This window comes from Oryzias latipes, chromosome 17 (assembly GCF_002234675.1).
Source record: "Oryzias latipes chromosome 17, ASM223467v1".
Lineage (NCBI taxonomy): Eukaryota > Metazoa > Chordata > Actinopteri > Beloniformes > Adrianichthyidae > Oryzias > Oryzias latipes.
This window is the reverse complement of record NC_019875.2, coordinates 4,431,550-4,452,218: the sequence shown is the minus strand read 5'-3', so window position 1 is coordinate 4,452,218 and position 20,669 is coordinate 4,431,550. Positions and strand designations below refer to the sequence as shown.

Below are 20,669 nucleotides of genomic sequence, written 5' to 3'. Positions count from 1 at the left end.
CTGTGGCCCAACCAGCGTATTCTTTATGTCACAAATATGATCTTTTTCTATGTTTTTTTTGTCTCCTGCTGAATTGAAATGATTTGAATAAAGAAATACTCAGAAAGACAGTTGTAATCTGCTACAGGAACATTTTAAAACACCATCGTCATTGGAGTTTAAGAAAGTACCGGATGGACTTACAACACATGACTCGGCGACTTGAATGAGTTGGAGAGAATCCGGTAGTTTAAAAAAAAAAAAAACTTCCTTCAAAGTCAAACTAATAAAACAACAGTAAACTGCAGGTCTAGTTTTTTTTTCTCTGTGGCCCAATACCAATTGTCCCACGGACCGGTGGCGGTCTGTGGACGGGGGTTGGGGACCAGTGAGTCTGTTTGCTTTTTAAAATAAGTATTTAAAAGAGCTACATAAACAGCTCAGCTGTGGACATATAAACATAAATCAGTTAATTATAAACACACAGAGAAATTATATTTTGATAGATGTGAACCGAAAATCCCCAATCACTTTAGAAACAACGATGAGACGATCTTGAATTGGCCTTTGATTTATTGGTATAAATGACATTTTTGCATCGGCCGTCACACTAAGCCAGGATCTGTTTCTCCTTCAACACAATTTCTCCCATTAAGACGTTTTTATTTGTTCCTTTTTGTTCCAGCTTTAAAACTGCAACATGGAACTAATTTAAACTTTTGGATCTTTTCCATTTTCTGAGAAAAACAAAATTTCTATGAGTCAATCAGTAGAGTTGGCGGGAAGAACTCAAAGCAAAAAATGTTTCACTTAAAATCCCAACCAACAGGAGTAAAGTGGAGTCGATGACATTAGCCGGAAACCAACCTGGCCTTTGAGCAAAGAGCTTTCATGTGTCCTTATGTAAACAACTTAGTGTCACTGTACTTTGGAATGCGTCGTGGAAAGCAGAAAACACCTTATCATTCTTGTATAAACAGTGTTACGGATAAACCCCTTTCAAAGTAATAAAAGTTGGAAGGTGTGGCTGCATTCCTGTAAACTGAGGCGACGGGTAACAGAGTTTTTCATCTTCACCCCTAAAATACCGACAGGCTCCTCTGCACTCACAATAAAGGCAGATTTCTCCTTCATATCCCCAATAATAATAATAATAATCATAATAATAATCATAATAATAACAATAATAGCAGCTCTGGAGCTGCTGCTGGTCTCCCTGTCAGCAGCAAAGAGGGGATTTCTATGAAAGGTGTCCTGTTGGCTCTGAACGGTGTCAAACCTATCCAGCTGAAAAATCCTGACCTCTTTTTTGATCAATCCCTGGTGATGATGTAATGCTGCACAAAGGCCCGTTTCATCTGCCAGAATGAGACTGTTGTGTCTGCCCCGGTGCAAACAGATCACGCCATTACGTCCAGTTAAACAATATCAAAGAGTTTATGCCAACTGCAACAGGAGGAATCCACTCAGCAGCCATCATCTGGCTCCACAACCACACACAGAAGTCACTTCAAGGACTTTTGCTTTCCAGCTCTGTTTTCTGGCAGTAAACTGCTTGGACTTTAGTGTTTTTTGCCCTAAGAAATACTGCAGTTAAAAAGGAAAACTTATGACATTTCAGGCTCTTAGCACGAGGCAAAGGTAATTATAGCAGAAAACGCCCGAGAGGGCATTCCAATCTGAGATTATTCTTACCAGTGATGCAAAAGGAAGCCACAGTCAAATGCTTTTTTAAAAAAAAGAGAGAATTACTGGAAAAAGCCTGAAGAGCCTCCTTTTAAGAAGTGGGTGACGGCTTTGCAAAGGCAGTTACATGAGAGAGGAGGTAAAGCGGATGTGGACGAGACGGAACAATAACTTCACTGTGTGCGGCAGGAATATGTCGGGATCCATACCGTTGGTGTTTTCGGTGCTTTTGTGGAGATACAACTTTGATTTGATAAACTGTGATCTAAATGTACTGATCGGCTGTTCCAGATGCAGATACGTACTGAAAGTTCACTTTGTCTACTTGGAACCTCGTCTCAAAAATCCCTGAAGTTAACACTCTGCAGCGGAGCAGGTCCTGGAGATCACAGACAGACAAGCAGCGTTTAGTGACACGGTTGGAAAAGCAGAGGTTTTCATGCTTTCATTATCGCTTCATAACCATCGGACTGACCTGGTCTGTTGGTGTGTAGTCGCCTTGTCTTACAGAGTCGATTCTGTCCAGGAAACTGCAATGAAAGACAAAAACTGGTTTAGTTTCAGCTCAAACACATTTTTATGTTACCCAGAAAAACTCAACGTAAAAAAAAAAAAAAGAAGTCATCTTCACATCAAACTGATGAGAATTTTCACAGAAAATATCAATTCCAGTTTTAAAGAAATGGTTAATCCATTAACTGTATCACAGATACATGGAGGCGACAGCCGTGTCTGCTTCACGGCCCGGGTAAAGGCAGCTTCCTGACACAAGAGGGCAGGCCTGCTCAGCTCGGCTATTTTAGTCCTCCCTATCAAGAGTGATTACATAAGGTGGTTATTGTGGAGGTTAGACAGCCTGCTGTTGCCATCTCTTCACTACAGCGAGCATGTGCAGCAGCAGCAGCGGTGGCGGCGGCGGCAGCAGCAGCTGGGCCTGGCTGTAGCTCAGCGTGCGGGCTTGGGACACTGAGCTGGGGATGCGACGGACACATGGTCCTCAGGCCTCTGGGTCGCTGCGAGGGAGGCGTTTAACGCCGCCACTTCAGAGGCCATGTTGAATTCAAACAGAAACTGAAGAGAGTCCAGACAGCTGTGGAGGCTGGTGCAGCGTTTGAAAGGTTTCGAGCAGTGGCAGAAATGAAGTCATCAGTTACCCAAACAGCCAACGCAGAAGGGGGGGGGGGGGCAGCAAGGTTAAAAATTAACTCATTCTGGGTCTCAAAGCAAAAATGTCCTTGAAAAGCACATTAGTAGAAGAGCAAGGGCATTTTTTTTCTGCAGACCTAAATAATCCCACAGCCACATGAATGCATCTCAAACACTCCTGCTAAGGCGCTTGTTGCTTCACTTTGAGGACATTTAGAAAAAGATTTCCACTTCCAATCAGAAACCCTCACGTAGCACCGTCTGCTCCTGATGTAAATCAAAATTACAGTTTACAGGAGAGTCCAGGTTTTGAGTTGACGCAGCGATAAAAAAGATGAAGTACGCTGACTTTATAGTGGAGCATAGGTGGTAGGTTTGGGTTACGTCTTGACAAGATCCCTTCCCAGCATAGAACTGAAGCTGGTGAGTGACTGAGGCGGGTCGAACACACCAGATCCCACATTCCTCGCTCAAACCTTCTAAGAACGTCGCCAAAAAGGCATGAAAGCAGCGGCGGCACACAGGAAACCCGCAGCTATCGTCAGGGAAGACGGTGGCTTAATTTCAGCTTCAGCCCCAAAAGCAGCACACCAACACGCCCAGGCGGGATTAAATAACCAGCAATGAATGCTGCATTATAAAGCATTAGATAACAGCCACGCTGCTCATGTGCTCTGACAACAATGTTTTCATCACACTGACTTTCGGCCTCACACGCTCCACACGAAAGGAGAAGTTGGGCTATTTTTGAAAGAGCCTTTAACTTTCTCACACTCATTTTTAATAAAATCGACTGTATCTCCAGGTGTCGGACAGAGTATGCCAAAAAGAAGCACAATTTTCATGTTACCAAAAAAAAAAAACAAACTCTAAAAATAACATGGAGGATTTCACCCATACTTGGACTTTATCTGGTCTTTAAAAATGATGGAACTTTTAACGTTTTAGGGAACATCAACAAGGTTTACTTGTCTTTGAAGCTCAAAACATCATTTACTCATTAACCTGGTCTAACCCAGCACGTAAAACTCCCACAATTCCCTCCTGTCTTTAAGTGAGAAGCCAACCTTTGGACGGTCTCTACCTTTTGGCCAGATTGCAACACTAAATGATGGTTGGAGACCTCAAAGGTCTCCCAGGCGCAAACCTCCGTGCAGACCAGTTTATGACCACTGCCAGCTTTACGAAGGAATGTCACGATGAACAGTTTGGCAGTTTCACATCACTTCATATGTATTATTTCATTAGTTTAGGACCTGAAGGAGAAGAAAAAAACCAACAAACTTAGACAAGAAAACAACTTTTTTGAAGCGTCTATCTTTTTAGATAAAATATCAATTTATTATTCGACTTCCTCCGAGTAGCGCTGCCGAGTCAGCAGTTCATGAAGACAGAGGTGGTCCTACTGGACAGCAGTTACATCTACAGAGAGTCTACAACGCTTTAAATGGAAAAACTAAATTATTTCACATATCAACACAATAGCATTTTTTTTGTCTTTTTTTTTTAAATCATTTCCCAATAGTTTAAAGAGTTACTAGTTTTATAATGATATGCAGCATACAATCATCATGTTTGTGCATAAGCCCATTAAATTATAGTAATTATATGTTTTATGACATGAAGAATATGGAATGATTTTTTACATTTTTTTAGAGAAAAGCAAACAGTTGAATGTTTTGCTATAGCTTAATTTGAAAAAAAAGAGCAAACTGATGAACATTTGGATTCAGAATAATATTGCAAACGAAGCTAAAACCCTGATTTGAGTTTCTGTGGAAACCAGTGCTGGAGAACGTCACACACCGAGAAGACACAGCAACATATTCACAGAGCAAAAACAGCAGCTCACAGCACCAGTGTTTGAGTATTTTTAGTCCGTCTTCCTCACAGAAACTTAGCTAGGTTATAATTACTGAGTGCTTTGTGACTGCCATGTGATAGAAGTACTATAGATAGAGCACTAGAGATCCAAATATACTTTCCTTACAAACGCAAAAAGAGAAAAGAATGCAGGTCCTTTATTAAAAAAAAAGATAGCAGTGATTTCAGAGCGGCCGTTCAGATAATACCTTATCTGCGGCTGGGTGCAGCTTTTACTGACTGCAGCTCAGCTGCTCGGGTTGAGGCCTACAAATACATGCTGCTTTCAGGTCTAGAGAGCTGTGAGGCTTTTCTTGCCTTCTTCTCCATGTTGACATCAGAGATTGTTAAGGGAGGTGGCTTTTCTTCTTCTGATCTTGTGGTTGGAAGGAGACCCGTTTCCCCCTTTGTGTTCAGTATGTGGATAGTGCATACATGATGAAATGGGTCTGAGCGTGTGCCTGCCTTCATTTTAGGTGTACGGTTCCACACAAAGGTTTCCGTTCGCGCCCGTCCCGAACAGAGGCTCCTTCTTGTTTTGGGTTGGAAGGCTGGAAGGGAAGAGCAGGATGTGCTGCAGCTCCGGCTGCCTCTGTATTTAGCTTAAACACACTGTACCGGTCTTGCGAGTCGGTCTGTGCTGCTATGTATAGCCTTCATTATGGACAGTATCACTTTACTTCAGACTAGTGTTTTCCTCATCATTTGATCGGACTCAGACACCACCGTGAACACTCACACACACACAGGGGATGGGGGTGATGCGGGGGCCTCGGGCCTTAGACCTCACATGGTACAGTCCACATTTTGATCGCCATTGAGCAAAAGAAAAAAAAATGGTGGAAGAATTGAAGAGTGCAGGAACGTCACACCAACTTGGCCGATCCTAGCCCCAGAACCGGCTCACTGACGCTTCAAACAACCAACAAACGCAGATGATGATGATGATGATGATGATGATGATGATGATGATGATGAACAGGAGCTGGTTTGCTGTAGAGAACAATCCCACTTAGAAAAGTATTCTGTGAGATTCAGTCCCCATCTCCATTTTTGGGTCACGTTTTTTTTTTAATTCAGCATATGATTTGAATATTACGAAACAACAAAAAACCACAGATAAAAAAAAAAAATCATTTCATATGGAACATAACACAACAATAAATGATAAATCCTTCTTAACCTATGTTTGACACTTTCAATGTACATACACATACTTACCTAGACACACAATACACATTCTCCATGATTCTGTTCTATGATGTAACATACTGGTCGGTTTTAGACGGAAAATTAACTTATTTGAAGTGTTTTATAATGTTCATTCTTCACTATAAACAACCCCAGAGTGGTATTTTGATCCATTCATACATTTCTGAGTATTTCTCTGAAAACCTGCTCTCGGAGCACCAGCCCCTCCCCAATCCACAAAAACGAGCCGGTCCTCACATTGTGACATCACAAAGTGGGGAACCGCCCCTTCCAGGAAGGGAACTCAGACATGCCGCCGAGGTCGGCTCTAGGTTTACGTCATGAAATGGGCGGAACCCACATGGAGGGAAAGGCGGAGCCTCAGAAATCACTTCGTCTTACTTCTAGGTAGGAAAAGAAGCTGCGAAAATAATTCATATTTTCATTTAAAAAATGTTCTTTAGTGTGCCAAAGGTAATATATGATCACATATATGGATATAGTTTACTCTTAAAAGCTTAAGAAAAGCAGGATATAGGCCCTTCAAACTGAGAATTGTTGCATTAAAGTGGTGTATTGGTTCTTGTTGTTGCATCATAAGAAGGTAGAAGGTTTGTGTTTTGGATTTCTGTGTGTTCTTAATGAGGCTAACTGCAGACTCACTGTGGGTGTGAATGCTACAGCCGTTATCTTCTGTCCATCTGTGACAGACAGTGGACTCCACCAGGAGCCTCCACTCACTTCAGTGGGATATAAAAATCAAAGGAACTCATGTAAACTCCTCCCATGTGTAGCCTTTTTCACTCCCAGTGCAACACAAATGCAAACTGTAACGTTAAAAAGCAGACATGCACAGCAGCGCCGTGTGTGTGTGTGTGCGTGTGCGTGTGCGTGTGTGTGTGTGTGTGTGTGTGTGTGTGTGTGTGTGTGTGTGTGTGTGTGTGTGCGTGTGTGTGTGTGTGTGCAGAAATCTGGAGCTCCAACCTGGGACCCATAGCCTCAGTGCCACACAACCTAACTACTAGGTTCTGAACTTATGGTCAACATTTTGGGGGGTTAAAATTCAATTTTTCTGTTTGTTTGGAGTAATAACAAGTAGTAACATACCATAAAAATAAGAAAAATATAAATGTTTATGTGAAGAGTATATAATATATAAATGACTTTTTTAGGACAACAGAGAAAAATAAAATCCTCTTTTTGCTGATGTTCTAACTGACTGAAATGTTCTGACTTGTTGGTTTGCAGTCTGTCCTGGCACTAAAGGGAATCAATGTGAATCCTTTGTGGGGGACATGAATGGGGAGGCGCCTAATAAGTAATGCTATTGCTTTACAGATTGAGAAAGCCATAAGGCTAGGTATCTTTAAAGGGTGACAAGAGCTGCAGGATAGTCTTTTCTCTACCTACATGGCCCGTTTACGCTCTAGAAAGTACAGACACGTAGATGTTTGCAGCTCCATAGCGCGGCTGTTGTGCAGCTGCTGAATCCAAACACAAAAGTGCCTTTTAGAGGAACTTCTGCAGCATTATTTTCCCCGGGAATATGAGAGGAAACAGAACCAGCAGTGTGAATGTGAATGTGTTGCAAAATAAATCAAAAACACAGAAAACAAAGACCAACTTGAAGGGGAAAAAAGCCTGGAAAACGCTCCCGTAGAACATTCTGGAAAACTTCCCTCCAACCAACAGCACCCAGCCTCATGTGTTCATTTGATAATTGGGTTGACTTTTTACAAATAGCAGACCATCTTTAATTAGTTGTACAGAGGATGGGATCAATAGTTTCCATATTTTGAGCTGCTCAGGCCAGCATAATGGACTTTCAATTTAGACTGCTGACAGAGCTTTAAAGCGCAGCAGCAAAGCCACAGCTTGTCTACATCAGCCGGGAAACCTTCTTTTTAATGTTTTCGTCAGGAAAATGAGCGATTTTCTTTACTGGAATTATAGTGAGCCAAAGTTTGTTGAAGCTCTGTTAACGGAGGAGTAAAAAAAAGGGACTAAAATGATTTTAAAACTTAACTTAGACAGTAAGGCACGGCATGCTCATTATGTGTCCAAATGACAAGCTGGTTAATAAAAATAAAGACTTTCAATACTATTAGGAGAAGGTATCTAAATGGAATATTTATAAATTTTCTTGCAGTTCCGCTTGCTGACATATCAATGTCCGAAAATGTCATAAAAAGCTAAAAGATCTGTGTGCTTTTAACTATCATAAGAAAAACAAAGCTGGAGACATTTTTAAAGTTGAAGAGTAGCTAAAGCGTTGTGACTTTCACCACACAGGCAAATAATTATGATGCGCATATCCATGGTATAAACGGAGCCCAGGAATTGGTGCAGGGAGGAGGCCGGAAGTACCAATGAAAGCTCAGGTGACAGGTGGAGCTGCACAAGCTCCACCTGTCACCTGGTGGAAAGATCTGAGCTCTGGGTTCAGCCTATTCCTCCAAACACTGTGCAGCTTCCAAGATGGATCTGGAACTACCCAAATCCATCAACAGCTCAGTGGGTACTTCCTAAATATAGGAGCAGGAACGGAGACTCTCCTGAAAGTCAAACCAAATCTTGTGTAAACAAAAGTGCCTGCTTTATCTCAAAGCCACCATTCCGCCTTCCAGGACCACATCAAGTCACACGTTTGAGAGGTGTTGTATATAAAAATGTGAAATACATTGCAATGCCCGTTTGCTTCTGCTCAGTGTCTAAATGGACTATCAGCTCTGTTTAAAAGGAGGAGCCGGTTCCCAAATCCCAGCCACGGAGGAACAAGAGGCTGTTCTCCGTGTCCAGCGTGGAGCTTCCCAACACAGTTCTCACTGTGAATCGACCGAAATGTTTCTCTGAAAAATACTGAAGCCCAACTATGGGTCAGCAACTGAATTCCGCTAAAAATCAAGATACTCTTATCAACAGTAGAATGCAGATTTTAATTCTCTGGTTTGTAAACAACAGCAGCTTCTACATCAAATTATTTGTCCTACTTCAAAGTCAACCAGATGCGGTAAAAAGAAAGGTTTGTTCTCGATCCCCTTTCCAATAGTTATGAGCCGCTGACCTCCATCAGTCTGCACATCAAGGTAGACTCTTCCACACACCTGGTGATTATAAACCCTCACAGAGACCCGAGGAAAAGGAATGTACCATTAAAGCAAAGACCGGATCTCACCTTCAAGGATTTACACTGCAGCCTCCCAGGCCTGGGCCTGCTGTCTGTGCACTTCCCTGTACGGCCTCTAGATGGCATCTGGTCGCATCTGCTGCACACAGCATCTCTTCCACAATGACCCTGCCTGGTTTTAGCAGCTGGGTTCCCATGGCAACTCCAGCCGGTCCATACCACTCCTCTCTTTCCCCCCCTCATTTTTTCCTAAGCCAGGCTGCACTTGTATCCATCCATTCCCAGACTATCCCATACATCAGCACAAAGCCGAGCGGGGCTCTCTTCCTGCTTTCTGCTCTGCGTTTGTGTCCCTGTCATGCTCCTGCATGTGTGTTTGTTCACTGGGAGGGCAAAGCTGAATTAGACTTATGAAGACAGACTGTTTTAGGGGGTCGCAGCTTCAAACACCTAAATAAGGCGCATGTTTCATGAAACAGCCTCATCTCTTTGATGCAGCAGGTAGAAAAAAAAACGGCCGTAAGGAATATTGTCACAACACGGAGTTGTGAGGAATTCAGGCTACATGTGTTTTGATCTGAAGTGTGCAGAAGTCAAATAATGATCAATAGGACCCCTATCTAATGAGCAGGACTACAGTAATGCTGACTGGAAAATGTTATTTAAGGCCAAGCAGGAATAACGTCAGTTCCTTCATTTCATAATATAAAAGCAACTGAAAGCTCTGGAAAAGAAAAAAAAAAAAATCAGATCATAAAAGTTGATTTTATTGCCATTTGCAACCATTTCTAACAGTAGTTCAGAGGTCATTCAGGACATGTAATTAGAGCCGACAGGGTTGAGAATGGGGCTGCACGGTGGAGCAGTGGTCAGCGCTCTTGCCTCACAGCAAGAAGGCCCCTGGTTCAAGTCCCGGCTGGGAGACCTGAACCAGAACATCAATGAGGGACCTTTCTGTGTGGAGTTTGCATGTTCTCCCCGTACATGCGTGGGTTCTCTCCGGGGTCCCCGGCTTCCTCCCACCGTCCAAAAACATGCTTCATAGGTCAATTGGAAACACTAAATTGTCCCTAGGTCCCTCTTACACTCCCTAGGTGTGAGTGTAAGAGGGAATGGGTGTGTGTGTGATTGTGGCGAACAGTCCAGGGTGTCCCCTGCCTTCGCCCAGGATAGGCTCCGGCAGCCCCGTGACCCCGAAAGGGATAAAACGGTAGAAAATGAATGAATGAAGGGTTGAGAATAGTTGAAATGCGGTGTCATTCATTTGCTAATAAACCGGTAAGGGACATTATTTTGCCTCAGTTTACAAACTAAAAAATACATAGTTATTTTTTTCCCCAAGGTGTGATCCGACTTTTATGCTTAGAGGTCACTTAATTACACAAGCAGAGAAAGACTGATGATGAATACGTGAATATTTTTATTTCAGAAGATCAACTGGAACTGGAATGTCATCTGGTCCAACAACTTCAAAAGTACACAGAAGCAACTAGAGGAAAACAGGCCGCCGCTGAAGCAGAAGGTACTTTTATCAACAAAATAAACTGAAGTTCCTTCTAAAAAAGACTTTCCCCCATCCCATCAACCATAACAAGCGGGCGACCTCATCCAGCCTGGTCATGTTTGAAACGACCCACTATCAATAAATTCCCAGACATAAAGATATAACATTTCTATTAATAAACATGTGCCCAGCTCCATCAAAATTCCTAAGGAGGTGATAGATTTTTTTTGACTATTGGCCGAGGTGGAGACCATTTTCTGGGTGTGGCTGGAGGCCAACACCTTCTGGCCTGCCGGCTACAGAACCTGAGATACGGTCCCACCTGGCCAAACGTTGAGAACTGAAATGACGGCGTTAAGGCCTTTCTGGTGCCAGCTATGGCACGTCCTGCTTTGCTCCTCCTGGCAGGCCGGAGAGAGGAGCTGGGAGCCCCTGTCATGATTAGGCAGCAAAATGTCTCCTTGCCCGTGAAACTCTGCTTTGATCGCGTCGGCTCCTCCACTCTGTGTATCGGGCAGGGGGAGAAATGGTTGAAGCGTGCACGGGAGTGGGGAAGGGAGCAGGGAAAGCGTGTGGGTGCACTCGTACAGCCTCAACGACCGACTGGTTTTAAGTCTGGGCTTTGAGGGAAGGTAGAGCCAGGCAGCGCGCAGCCGCTCTGGCACAGGCGCGCACACAAAACGAACACAGAGGCGTTTTGTGTCTCACCTTCTGCTGCTGACCTTCCCTTTGTTTACAGCGCATTGCCGGGATACTCCCTTTGATTCGGCTGCGCACACGTGACCCAAGCCAGTTTCTGCTCTGCAGTGCTGCTGCTAAAAATAGCCTCAGCTTGCCCTGGCTCCACAGCTAGTTTACATAAGCTGGAAGGGGGGTGGAGGGGGGAGTCTCAGTGAAGAGTGCAGGGAGTGTAGGGGAGGGAGGGAGGGAGGGAGGGGGGGGGGGTCCTATGGTCAACCATTCCACAGTCTCTGAGCACAGGGACCAGCAGCGCCACTGTTGTCCTCCAGCAGACCGACTGCACACTCCCCACAACAGGAGGCTCTCTGCCTCTCTGTGTGTGTGTGTGTGTGTGTGTGCGTGTGCGTGTGCGCGTGCGTGCACGTGAGACACACACAGGGCTGTTTAGGTGTGTTTGTTGTGGGTATGGTCACAAACTTTCTGCACCTCTTTCCCCTTTAAAATAGCAACACATTTCACAACAGAAGCCTGTTCAGCTAACCTACTTTAACGGGAACACATCGACGTTTTTATGGGACGCCGTTTTAAAAGTCGCCACAAAACAGAACAAACGACTTCAGCAGACCTATGGACGACATTAGAAGGTCACAACGCTGTTATCTTAACGCAAAATGGGAAATGTAGAAAAGCATGAATGTGTGTGGATAAGGACAATGTGACTTATGCCAACAGTTAAGATAGACGTGAATCCATTATCATTCAGTCGAGGCTTTAAAACAAAAGATTTCCAGATGATATTTAACGTTATTTAAAATAATTATAAAAGAAATATTTGACTTATTAGTGAAATAACTCATTTTTAAAGACTCACTCCAACAAAAAATGCGTCTGTGGTGTCTTTAACATGTTTTTGTGGCATTTTTCTGATGGAGGACATATATAAAGTGTATTTTTTTTCATGTTAAATCATGTTCAGTCAGAAGCAGACCAAAAAATGCTGTTTGAACAAGTTCGTGTTTGTCACATGTTATTCGGGGGGGGGGGGGGCACACAAGCTCCCCGCTCTTTGTGTTCCTGGTCTAAGATAGAATCTGGATCTAAATTGTACGGCTGGATCGCTCCAATAGTGCTCGCCATTTCTGTTGCACCGCTAATGTCAAGGTTGGGGCTGTAAGCTAACGGGAGAGCATGTAGACAAAGAGATAATGGGAAATGAAGGCAGACTCCATCTGGGCCTGCAGTCCCGCCCACAACTCAGGTGTGAATTTCTGATGAACTCCTGCTGCTCTGCAGAAACTATGTCCTAGAAAACAACACAGGCTTCTGGATTTAGGCTAAAAACAGCATCATCGTCATTTTAAAAAACAGTGGGAACTCTTTAAAAATAGATCTTAAGATGAGCACAGTCGGGCTTTAAAGATTTTACCAAATTTCCAAACTCAGCTAACAAATATATGTCGGCATAAATATTTTTTTCTATTTCAATACAGGCAAGTGGACAAAGCAAATTTATAAGAAAATGAAGCTAAACAGCCATCAATAGCAAACAAGACCAACTTTATTATTATTGGATTGACTTTGGAAAATGGCTCAATCTTATTCAGCATCAATCACAAACTGGAGGATTCTGGGATATGTAGAGGTATTTCTTACCTTGTTTACAAAAGGAAGTTTTCAGCTGGTGAGTGACACACCCTCTTAGGCAACACAATGAACAAAGTATAAGAGATAACAAAAAAAATGAAACAACAGAGCAACAGTGGATTGAAACCCGTAAAACAATGGAAACTTTTTGAATCCTGACAGTGTCAGACTGACAGTCACCAGGTTACCATCAGCCTCCATGTAAAGCATGGACCTACTCCAATCATCTTTTGATCCAGTTCCAAAGTGGTCCAAGTGGTCTTTTAGTTAGGATTATGTCATTTTTAGCCTGAATCCAAAAACCTGTGTTGTTTTCCAGGACATAGTTTCTGCAGAGCAGCAGGAGTTCATTAGAAATTTACAGAGCTCCCCATTGCTGAGAGCTCTCTGTTTACACGCTCTCCTGCTAGCTTACAGCCGCTCACACCCCTTACCCAACATTAGCAGTGCAACAAACACGGTGAGCGATTTTGCAGCTATCCAGTCGTACAGTTTAGATCCAGATTCCAGCTCAGACGAGGAAAACAAAGACGTTCATGGATCTGTTTGTCTGCAGGTGGATGAACAGAAAGAGGCGGAGCAGGGAGCTTTTGGCCCCGCCCAGCAGTATTTTTTCCATCTGATCCAGATTCACAAAAATGTAAATAAAGAAATTCTCAGAAATGCTATTTTAATCTTAATTTTTGCAATAAATGTCCATCATCAGAAAAATGCTACAGGAACATGTTAAAAACACCATTTACATTGGAGCGGGTCTTTCATAATCAGGGCATTCAAAATACAGTTAACTAAAGTATCCTAAACTCTGCTTCTTATTGTTGGTAGGGAAAGTTTTTCACTTGTTCATGTGTGACATCACACATCAAAACTACAGACAAAGATTTAGGTGGCAGCGATTTCAAACCATGCAGAGTCGTGAAAGGCGACAGCTTTACAGCTCTGTAAATTTCCTACACGCTCTGCTTTCTCCAGCATGCATACATTGCAATTCCTTTCTGCTGTTCCCAGCTTCCGTCCTGTGCTAGCTCCTTCAGTTACTTCCAGGTCAAAGCCGAGGCAGAAATGTGTCAAGCATGTGCAGATCACCTGGGCCACTTCAGGTCAACTTAAATGTATGTGAGCAGGGCTGACCAGAGCTGCATTTCCTGGATCAACATGTGCCTTTAGTCAGACCAAAACAAAAATGTTAGCTTAGCATTAGTTTGTTCTGCAAAAGCAGACTGCGTCCGTTTATAGAAACTAGTCATTAGTTGTTGATGGCAGAGATTTTTAAGCCGGAAGCCCTTCTCGACACACACTGTATTTTATCCGGTTTTGGGACCGGCACAGGGAGACCCACTAGGGCCCCCTTGTGGATACATAGTGAAGGGTTTTGCCCAAGGACCCATCCAGGATGAAGCTCATCGCACCCCCTGGGAATTGAACCTAGATTTCTTGTGCACTAACTACAAAAGTGTTGTTCTATTAATTTATGTTTATTTCAATAAGTGTGCAAATATTTTGAATATGCAGAGTAAAGACAAGGCTATAGTGTCCCATTCACTCCAAACAAGGCACCGAAAAACATCAAATTTGAACTAATTTGCCTTAACTTGATAGCTACGTGAAAACACGGTTGCTGTGGTTACATGTGCAAAATATCTTTGATCGGATCAAAGATCCGAGTAGAATTTAACCGTTTACATGGGCCCAGAAACTTTATCCGATTATTTCACGTTTACATACGCCACAATTTCAGTTGGAATAAATCATTTAAACATGCGCAGAAGGTAGTAGAAGAAATAGCTATTCCCGTTGTAAATAAACAAGCTGCGGCATAGACGGACACAATCTTCTAAACTTGATTTTTTTTATTGTTGCGACCATTATTAAGTGACTGTTCGCTCATAATTTCTTTAATCCGTGCGGCCAGTGCTTCAGTTTTGGCCGAACGAACCGGCCGGTCTTGTTCGCGGTACAAAGCCTTATCTGGAGCCACACCGTCTACGCATGACCTTAACCAGAGCAGGAGCGAGGATGCACCACGATCACATCAACAATCGGCATAACCCACCTATCTCTATCGGAAAGAAATTTTGATCCAAATGAGTCTGATCGGGGCAGAGTTTTCCCGTTTACATGACGCATTTTATTCCGATTACTTTAGTCCATCTAACCCCAGCTATTGATCGGCAAACGTAAACCGCCTGTCAGCAGTTCTCCTGGAGTAAACAGACGGGTGGTACGCAGTGCCGGGCAGGATTAGATTCTCTTCACTCTTTTACCCACCTCTCTTAAACGGTCTAAGGTTCAGCAGCGACCGCTTTCCTCTAAACTCTGGCAAATCAAGAGAAAAAAATTAAAAATTCACGGGAAAGATTAACCTCTGTCCCGCATTAAACGCCAAAGAGACTCCTGGACAAGAAAAGGTGCACAAACTTTGTGGCTTAGCGTGTGTTCTCATGTGCTCTGCAATATCTTCTCTATTCTTTTAGGCCTCAAGAGATGGCAGAAGGCATCAACAGATAGAGACAGAGAGCCGGAGAGGGGTAGTAAGAGAGAGGACGGCTCAGTCCCACAGGGGGCTCCAACAACCTTAAGGACAGCATTTGGTGAGCTCCCAACAGATCACTGCACAGTTCATCTCTAAACCACTCCTCCTCTTTACCCAGAAATCATGCACAAAAGCACACAACTACACACTTTCAGATAAATTCTAAATACACACACTTCCATAGTGCCCCTTTTGATTATTCCTCAGTCAGCTGACTTCAGGGTCATCTGATTAGAGACACAAAGGTTTTTGTTAATCTAGATTAAGGCCTTTTCAACAGGAAACTATACATGTATGTCAACACTTTTTCAATATTTCTGCAGGAAAATGTCTTCATGCAACAACAGCAAAAGCAAGAATAAACAAGAACCGGAAATATAAAAAGTTTAGGACTAATAATAGAAACCATCTAGTTCATCTCGAAAGGAAGAGCTACTGAAACGAAACAACATTAGGAGCTAGAAATCTAGTCAAGGACATTATACCAATTACCGGTACTATTTTAAATATTAGATTTTCTTGGACAAACACAAATATTTGACTTTGTTGCTTGAAGTAGAAAGTTGCTACTGAATATTTTTCCAAGCAGTTTTCTAATCCAGAAAGGAAGTTGTGTTACTTGATGTTAAGTTACACAAAGTTACTTTTTTGGTACTAAAACTCTCCTTCTACTTTATAGTGTTGTCATTAAAACACTGCAGTTGTAAAGGTTTTTTTCTGTACTACAAAAAAATCCAGTTTTTAATTAAAAATGATCGGTCTCACAATCATTGGCTTGTATAAAGAATACATAAATAAATGGCTGAGTAGAGAAAACCCAGGGCTCAGACAGAATCAGCAACAATTATCTTTTGCTATTATACGGTGCAGACCAAATCAGCTCAACACTGAATACTGAAGCTACTTATTGGAGACATAAAAAAAGCAGAAGTGACATGCAGGCAGTGTATAAATATCACTCTTTCGGGCTCTTCCGCGAACAGAAAAGGCTCCTCAGTGAGGAGAGCAACTGTTGGTGAAGCGCAGCCCCTCTGTTTCTGTGGACCCTTCAGGGGCCGGGGATGGCGCACAATGCCCACCATTCTTAGCACTTTACTGCCCCAAATGACTGTCAGTGGCCCCCAGGCTGGTGACAAGAGTCCCGTGACAAGCACTAAACCTCAGCCCCAACATCAGCCGCAGCCTGGGCCAAGAACCAGAGACGTCCTGAAAGATCAGCACATACTCACTACAGCCCGGCTCCTGATTTCACTCAGAACTTAAAGCTTCACCAAACTACCCCCCCCCCCCTCGTTTTTGACCCTTAGCCTAATCCAGGTGAACACTGGATGGCCTCATGACGAAAGTGCAGTTTACCTGACCTGTACGTGCTGTGACACGCATCACAACACAAAAATGCATCATGTTATGAAGAGTGCATTAAGAGAAAAGAGTTAAAAAAGAAAGAAGGTCCTCATATCTATTAGCATATCTGTGATCAAGCTCCAACTCCAAACATAGCCATCCTAAATGACAACAGAAATATTGGCGGTACTCAAAAATGATTTTAAAAAAGCTGGATTTGCGATAATAAATTTGCCTAATGGAAACACAATTAAGAAAAAAAACACATTTATTGAAAAAAGTTTTTGCGCTTGAAGGAGGTGGTTTTTAAAGGCGTATCAAATTGACATATTTCCCAAAACTGCAATGGAAACACTTTTTTGGAATTAAATGAGTCACATGACCAACAACCGGATGGCGATGAGCTTCTTGGTAGGAACTGGCGGCCTTGGGCGCTGCACAGCGGGCGCAGGTCCCACAGCGTCACACAGATCATCAAAAGTTGAGCGTGTCATGTGGAATTGTTGGATCCAAAATCACCAACCACCATTTCCCACAATGGCTTTATCAGTAGCCCCTCCCACGTGTAAGGAGCTCGCCGCTCCACGGCCTGAAGAAGACGCCGACGTCTCCTTTGATTGATGATGATGACAACAGTTTGCTAGTCCCATCTATTTGCCTATTTTGGGAAATTTGAGTAAAACTAGTCAATATTTATCAAAATAATATTCTTCCTACTAAGGAAAAATGAACAAAATGTAAGACCTACAATTAGATTTGGTTAAACAAATAAAATATTTTGGAGCAAATGTATGGAGATGTGAAAAATTCTAATTATGAAGTTTTCACACAAAAAATTAAATAATGTTTCAAAAACAACACCACAGCATTTGAGTCAGGTCTCTGTCTAAGACTGTCTGACTGAAAATCCTCTCCGTTTCCTTCCTAGGCCTCATGGGGAGTGAAGGAATAACCCTCAGCTGTGTGCAATCCTGCCCAACTCCATCAACAGCTTTGCTGTGGTCCACTCTGCTGCTGGCATCCCAGCCATAGCTTCATGAGCATACTTCCATGAGGGAAATTCCATGGACCAATCCCGGGAGCTCGGATTATGCGTGTGAAGAAGTGTTTGATTTTGCCGTTGACACATCCAAGGCATTGCGATGGAACGAGCCTGCCACAGCTGAAAATAGCTTATAAATCAATCAACTGACAGACACATATCTGTGCTCTTAAAACGTATAAATGTGCAATGCAGAGGGCAGATCAATGGGTGACAGGATTCCAAAAGCATCGATATGAACATGCTCTTTGGCATAACAAGCTCTCGCCATTGGCCGGAACTTATTTCCTGTGCCTCTCTCCAATGGGCCAGGCGGCATTAGGCCTGCTGGAAAAATATCTGCAGTGGAGCAAGGTCTGTGAAGGACAACCCAGACCAAATGGCAGAGGTATATCATTTGATTCCACCACAGTTAAGAGCAACGTGCATTTAACTATTTAACACGTTTTCTTGTGTGTTCAGCTTTTGTGGTTTTATAAGGACACGTCCTTGTTAGCATACAACACAACGGCTGTCCATCTGTTCAACGTGTACACCTCAACTGATCTTCCTCTTAATTTGCTACGTAACTGAAAAGATTTACATTCACAATCCTAAAAAGCAGCGTGCGGAGCCACAGAATGGAAGGCATCCAACAGCAGAGGGACAGCATGAAGGAAACAGAGAAACAAAATGAAACCACGCGCAACTCCGACAGGAAGACACAAGAAAGAAACTCCAGCTAAGAAAACACAGAGGCTGCCCGTTCAAAACATGCGTGTTTTAACAAAGCTCCTGTCCAGCATGACAAACTGCGTTTACCTCTAACCCAGTCGGCAGCTGAAGCTGTCTGTTTTCGGTTAGTGTAGGTGATTGGTCATAACAACAATACGTCTGTGTGTGTGTGGTCACTGACACACAGACAGGTCTGCTGCCAGGTAGAACAGAGGAGCTGCGAATGCCCTCCATCCACACGGTTCACTCGCAGGTTAAAGTCGAGAGGGGAAGTGAGAGACCGGCCACAGTCTGACTCTCCCGGGTTTCAGTCTGAACCCTTTAAACCCCTGCAGGTGCATCAGCAAGACGACCACTCATTTCCCATCCAAGATTTCAGATTTTGTTTTGTTTTTTACAGTCGTCTTCTGGCGAGAAATTAACAACTGCTATTTAAACAACCCAGACCAGTTTAAGTATTCCTTTAAGTCCCACTCCGATCATCAAAGGTTTCTCCGTCATCTTTTACTCAAGATTACGCTCCTTTCAGGCAAACCTGTGTCGTTTTCTAGGACATAGTTTCTGTAGAGCGGCAGGAGTTCATTGGAAATTCACTCTGAGTTGTGGACGAGCCTGTTCGTGCAAAGCAACCCCGCTCCCCCTCTTCCCGTCACCCATAACTACCTGAGCTATCCGTTTACGCACTTTACTGCTAGCTTACAGCCCCTCAAAGCCCCCAACCTAACATTAGTGGGGCGACTAAAATGGTGAGCAATATCAGAGCTATCTAGCCATACAGTTTAGATCCAGATTCCAACTAAACGAGGAAAACAAGACGTTCATGGATCCATTTATCTGCCCGCCCAGCGTATTTTCTACGTCACAAGTAAGATCTTTACCAAACAGCATTTTTTGCTAATTAAAACAGCTTGAATTAAAAAAATAAAAAAATAAAAAAATCACAGATGCAATTTAAAGCTTAATTCTTTTTACAAATGTCCTCCATCATTTAAAAAAATGCTACAAGAACATGTTAAAAACCACATTTTCCTCAAAGTGGGTCTGTAACTCGGGTGCAACAGTAATGAAAAGCTGTTTGAGCCTGTCCAATATTTCAGCTTAGTTTCTTAGAAAGCTGAGGAATAAGATTTGTTTTCCCCCCACTGGCTTAAAATGTTCTATCCTAAACAAAGATTCAGGTTACAAATGTTTTTTTTGTTTAGAAAATTCTAAAATTTATATTGTTAAAGCTTATCATCAGCATCTTTGCCCGATCATGATGCATGCAGCGAATATCAACAACTGGATACCAGATCAACAAACTAAATAGCAAAAAAAGACAATTCATTAAAAATGAATTATAAAATATCCTTTAAAAAAAGTGGAGGTCCAACTTGAACTATTGAAAGCCAAAAGCAGCTTAGTTCAAAACCCAGCAGGGAACTCACCTTTGAACCCTTACTACTCCATTGAAATACTCCATGCTTTTCATTGTCTTCATTTTACAATGTTAATGTTTACTCATGTCACAGGACAACTTTATTATCAGCTAGCTGCTGAAGCACTGATAATAGTGATTTCATAATATCATGTCATAATATTGAATCCTCTTCCAGAATTCTACATATAGAAGGCAGCTGCATTAACATTTGTAACCAGGAAGTTGTAAAAAAAAATGTTTATGATGCCACTAAATTAAATGTCATTATCCTACTGCAAAGCTCAGTAAATGAGAAAATCTTAATAACTTTAATAATGCACAGTGAACAGCTAAAAACAAACATAGGCAGAGGATTGTGTCAGCTCCACCTTACAGATTCATGTGACTTCTCAGCCATCACCTGACTTTCTCTCCACTTTTTACAGCCGCTGCTTAGAGCGCCACAACCAGGGGAGGCTCCACGGTGATTTTTTTAATGCTCCATCTATAAAACACTAGCTCACAAATTGGCCAGCGATTAGTCGGTATCTCTTGTTGCTGATAAGGTTCGCCGTTGACATCATCAGAGACACGAGGAGTCAAAGTTTGGGGTTTGCAGGGGGCTGCACTCTCCATATGTACATCCGCGTGTTTACATGTGAGCTCAGAGGGGAAGCAGAAGGAGCACGCTGAAACCAGCAACTCCCTTTGCATATCCAAACTTCATTTTAACAGAAGGACCCGACTCTGGGTCCAAGGTGCAGCAAAAACCTCCATCAAAAGCTGCAACCTTCCCACATGATGGCTATCACATGA

The 20,669-nt window shown here is 42.8% G+C and overlaps 1 protein-coding gene across 2 annotated transcripts in view; it reads right to left on the bottom strand.

Annotated features, from left to right (window-relative positions):
- gnal (G protein subunit alpha L) overlaps positions 1–20,669 on the bottom strand; it is a 48,092-nt gene that overhangs the window by 5,510 nt on the left and 21,913 nt on the right. For both annotated transcript variants that reach the window (XM_023964944.1, XM_023964945.1), the window contains exons 6-7: positions 2,141–2,195; positions 1,971–2,044 (exon numbers count right to left, since the gene is read on the bottom strand). In XM_023964944.1, the coding sequence (XP_023820712.1) occupies positions 1,971–2,044; positions 2,141–2,195 (129 nt within the window). The remainder of the gene's footprint in view (positions 1–1,970; positions 2,045–2,140; positions 2,196–20,669) is intronic.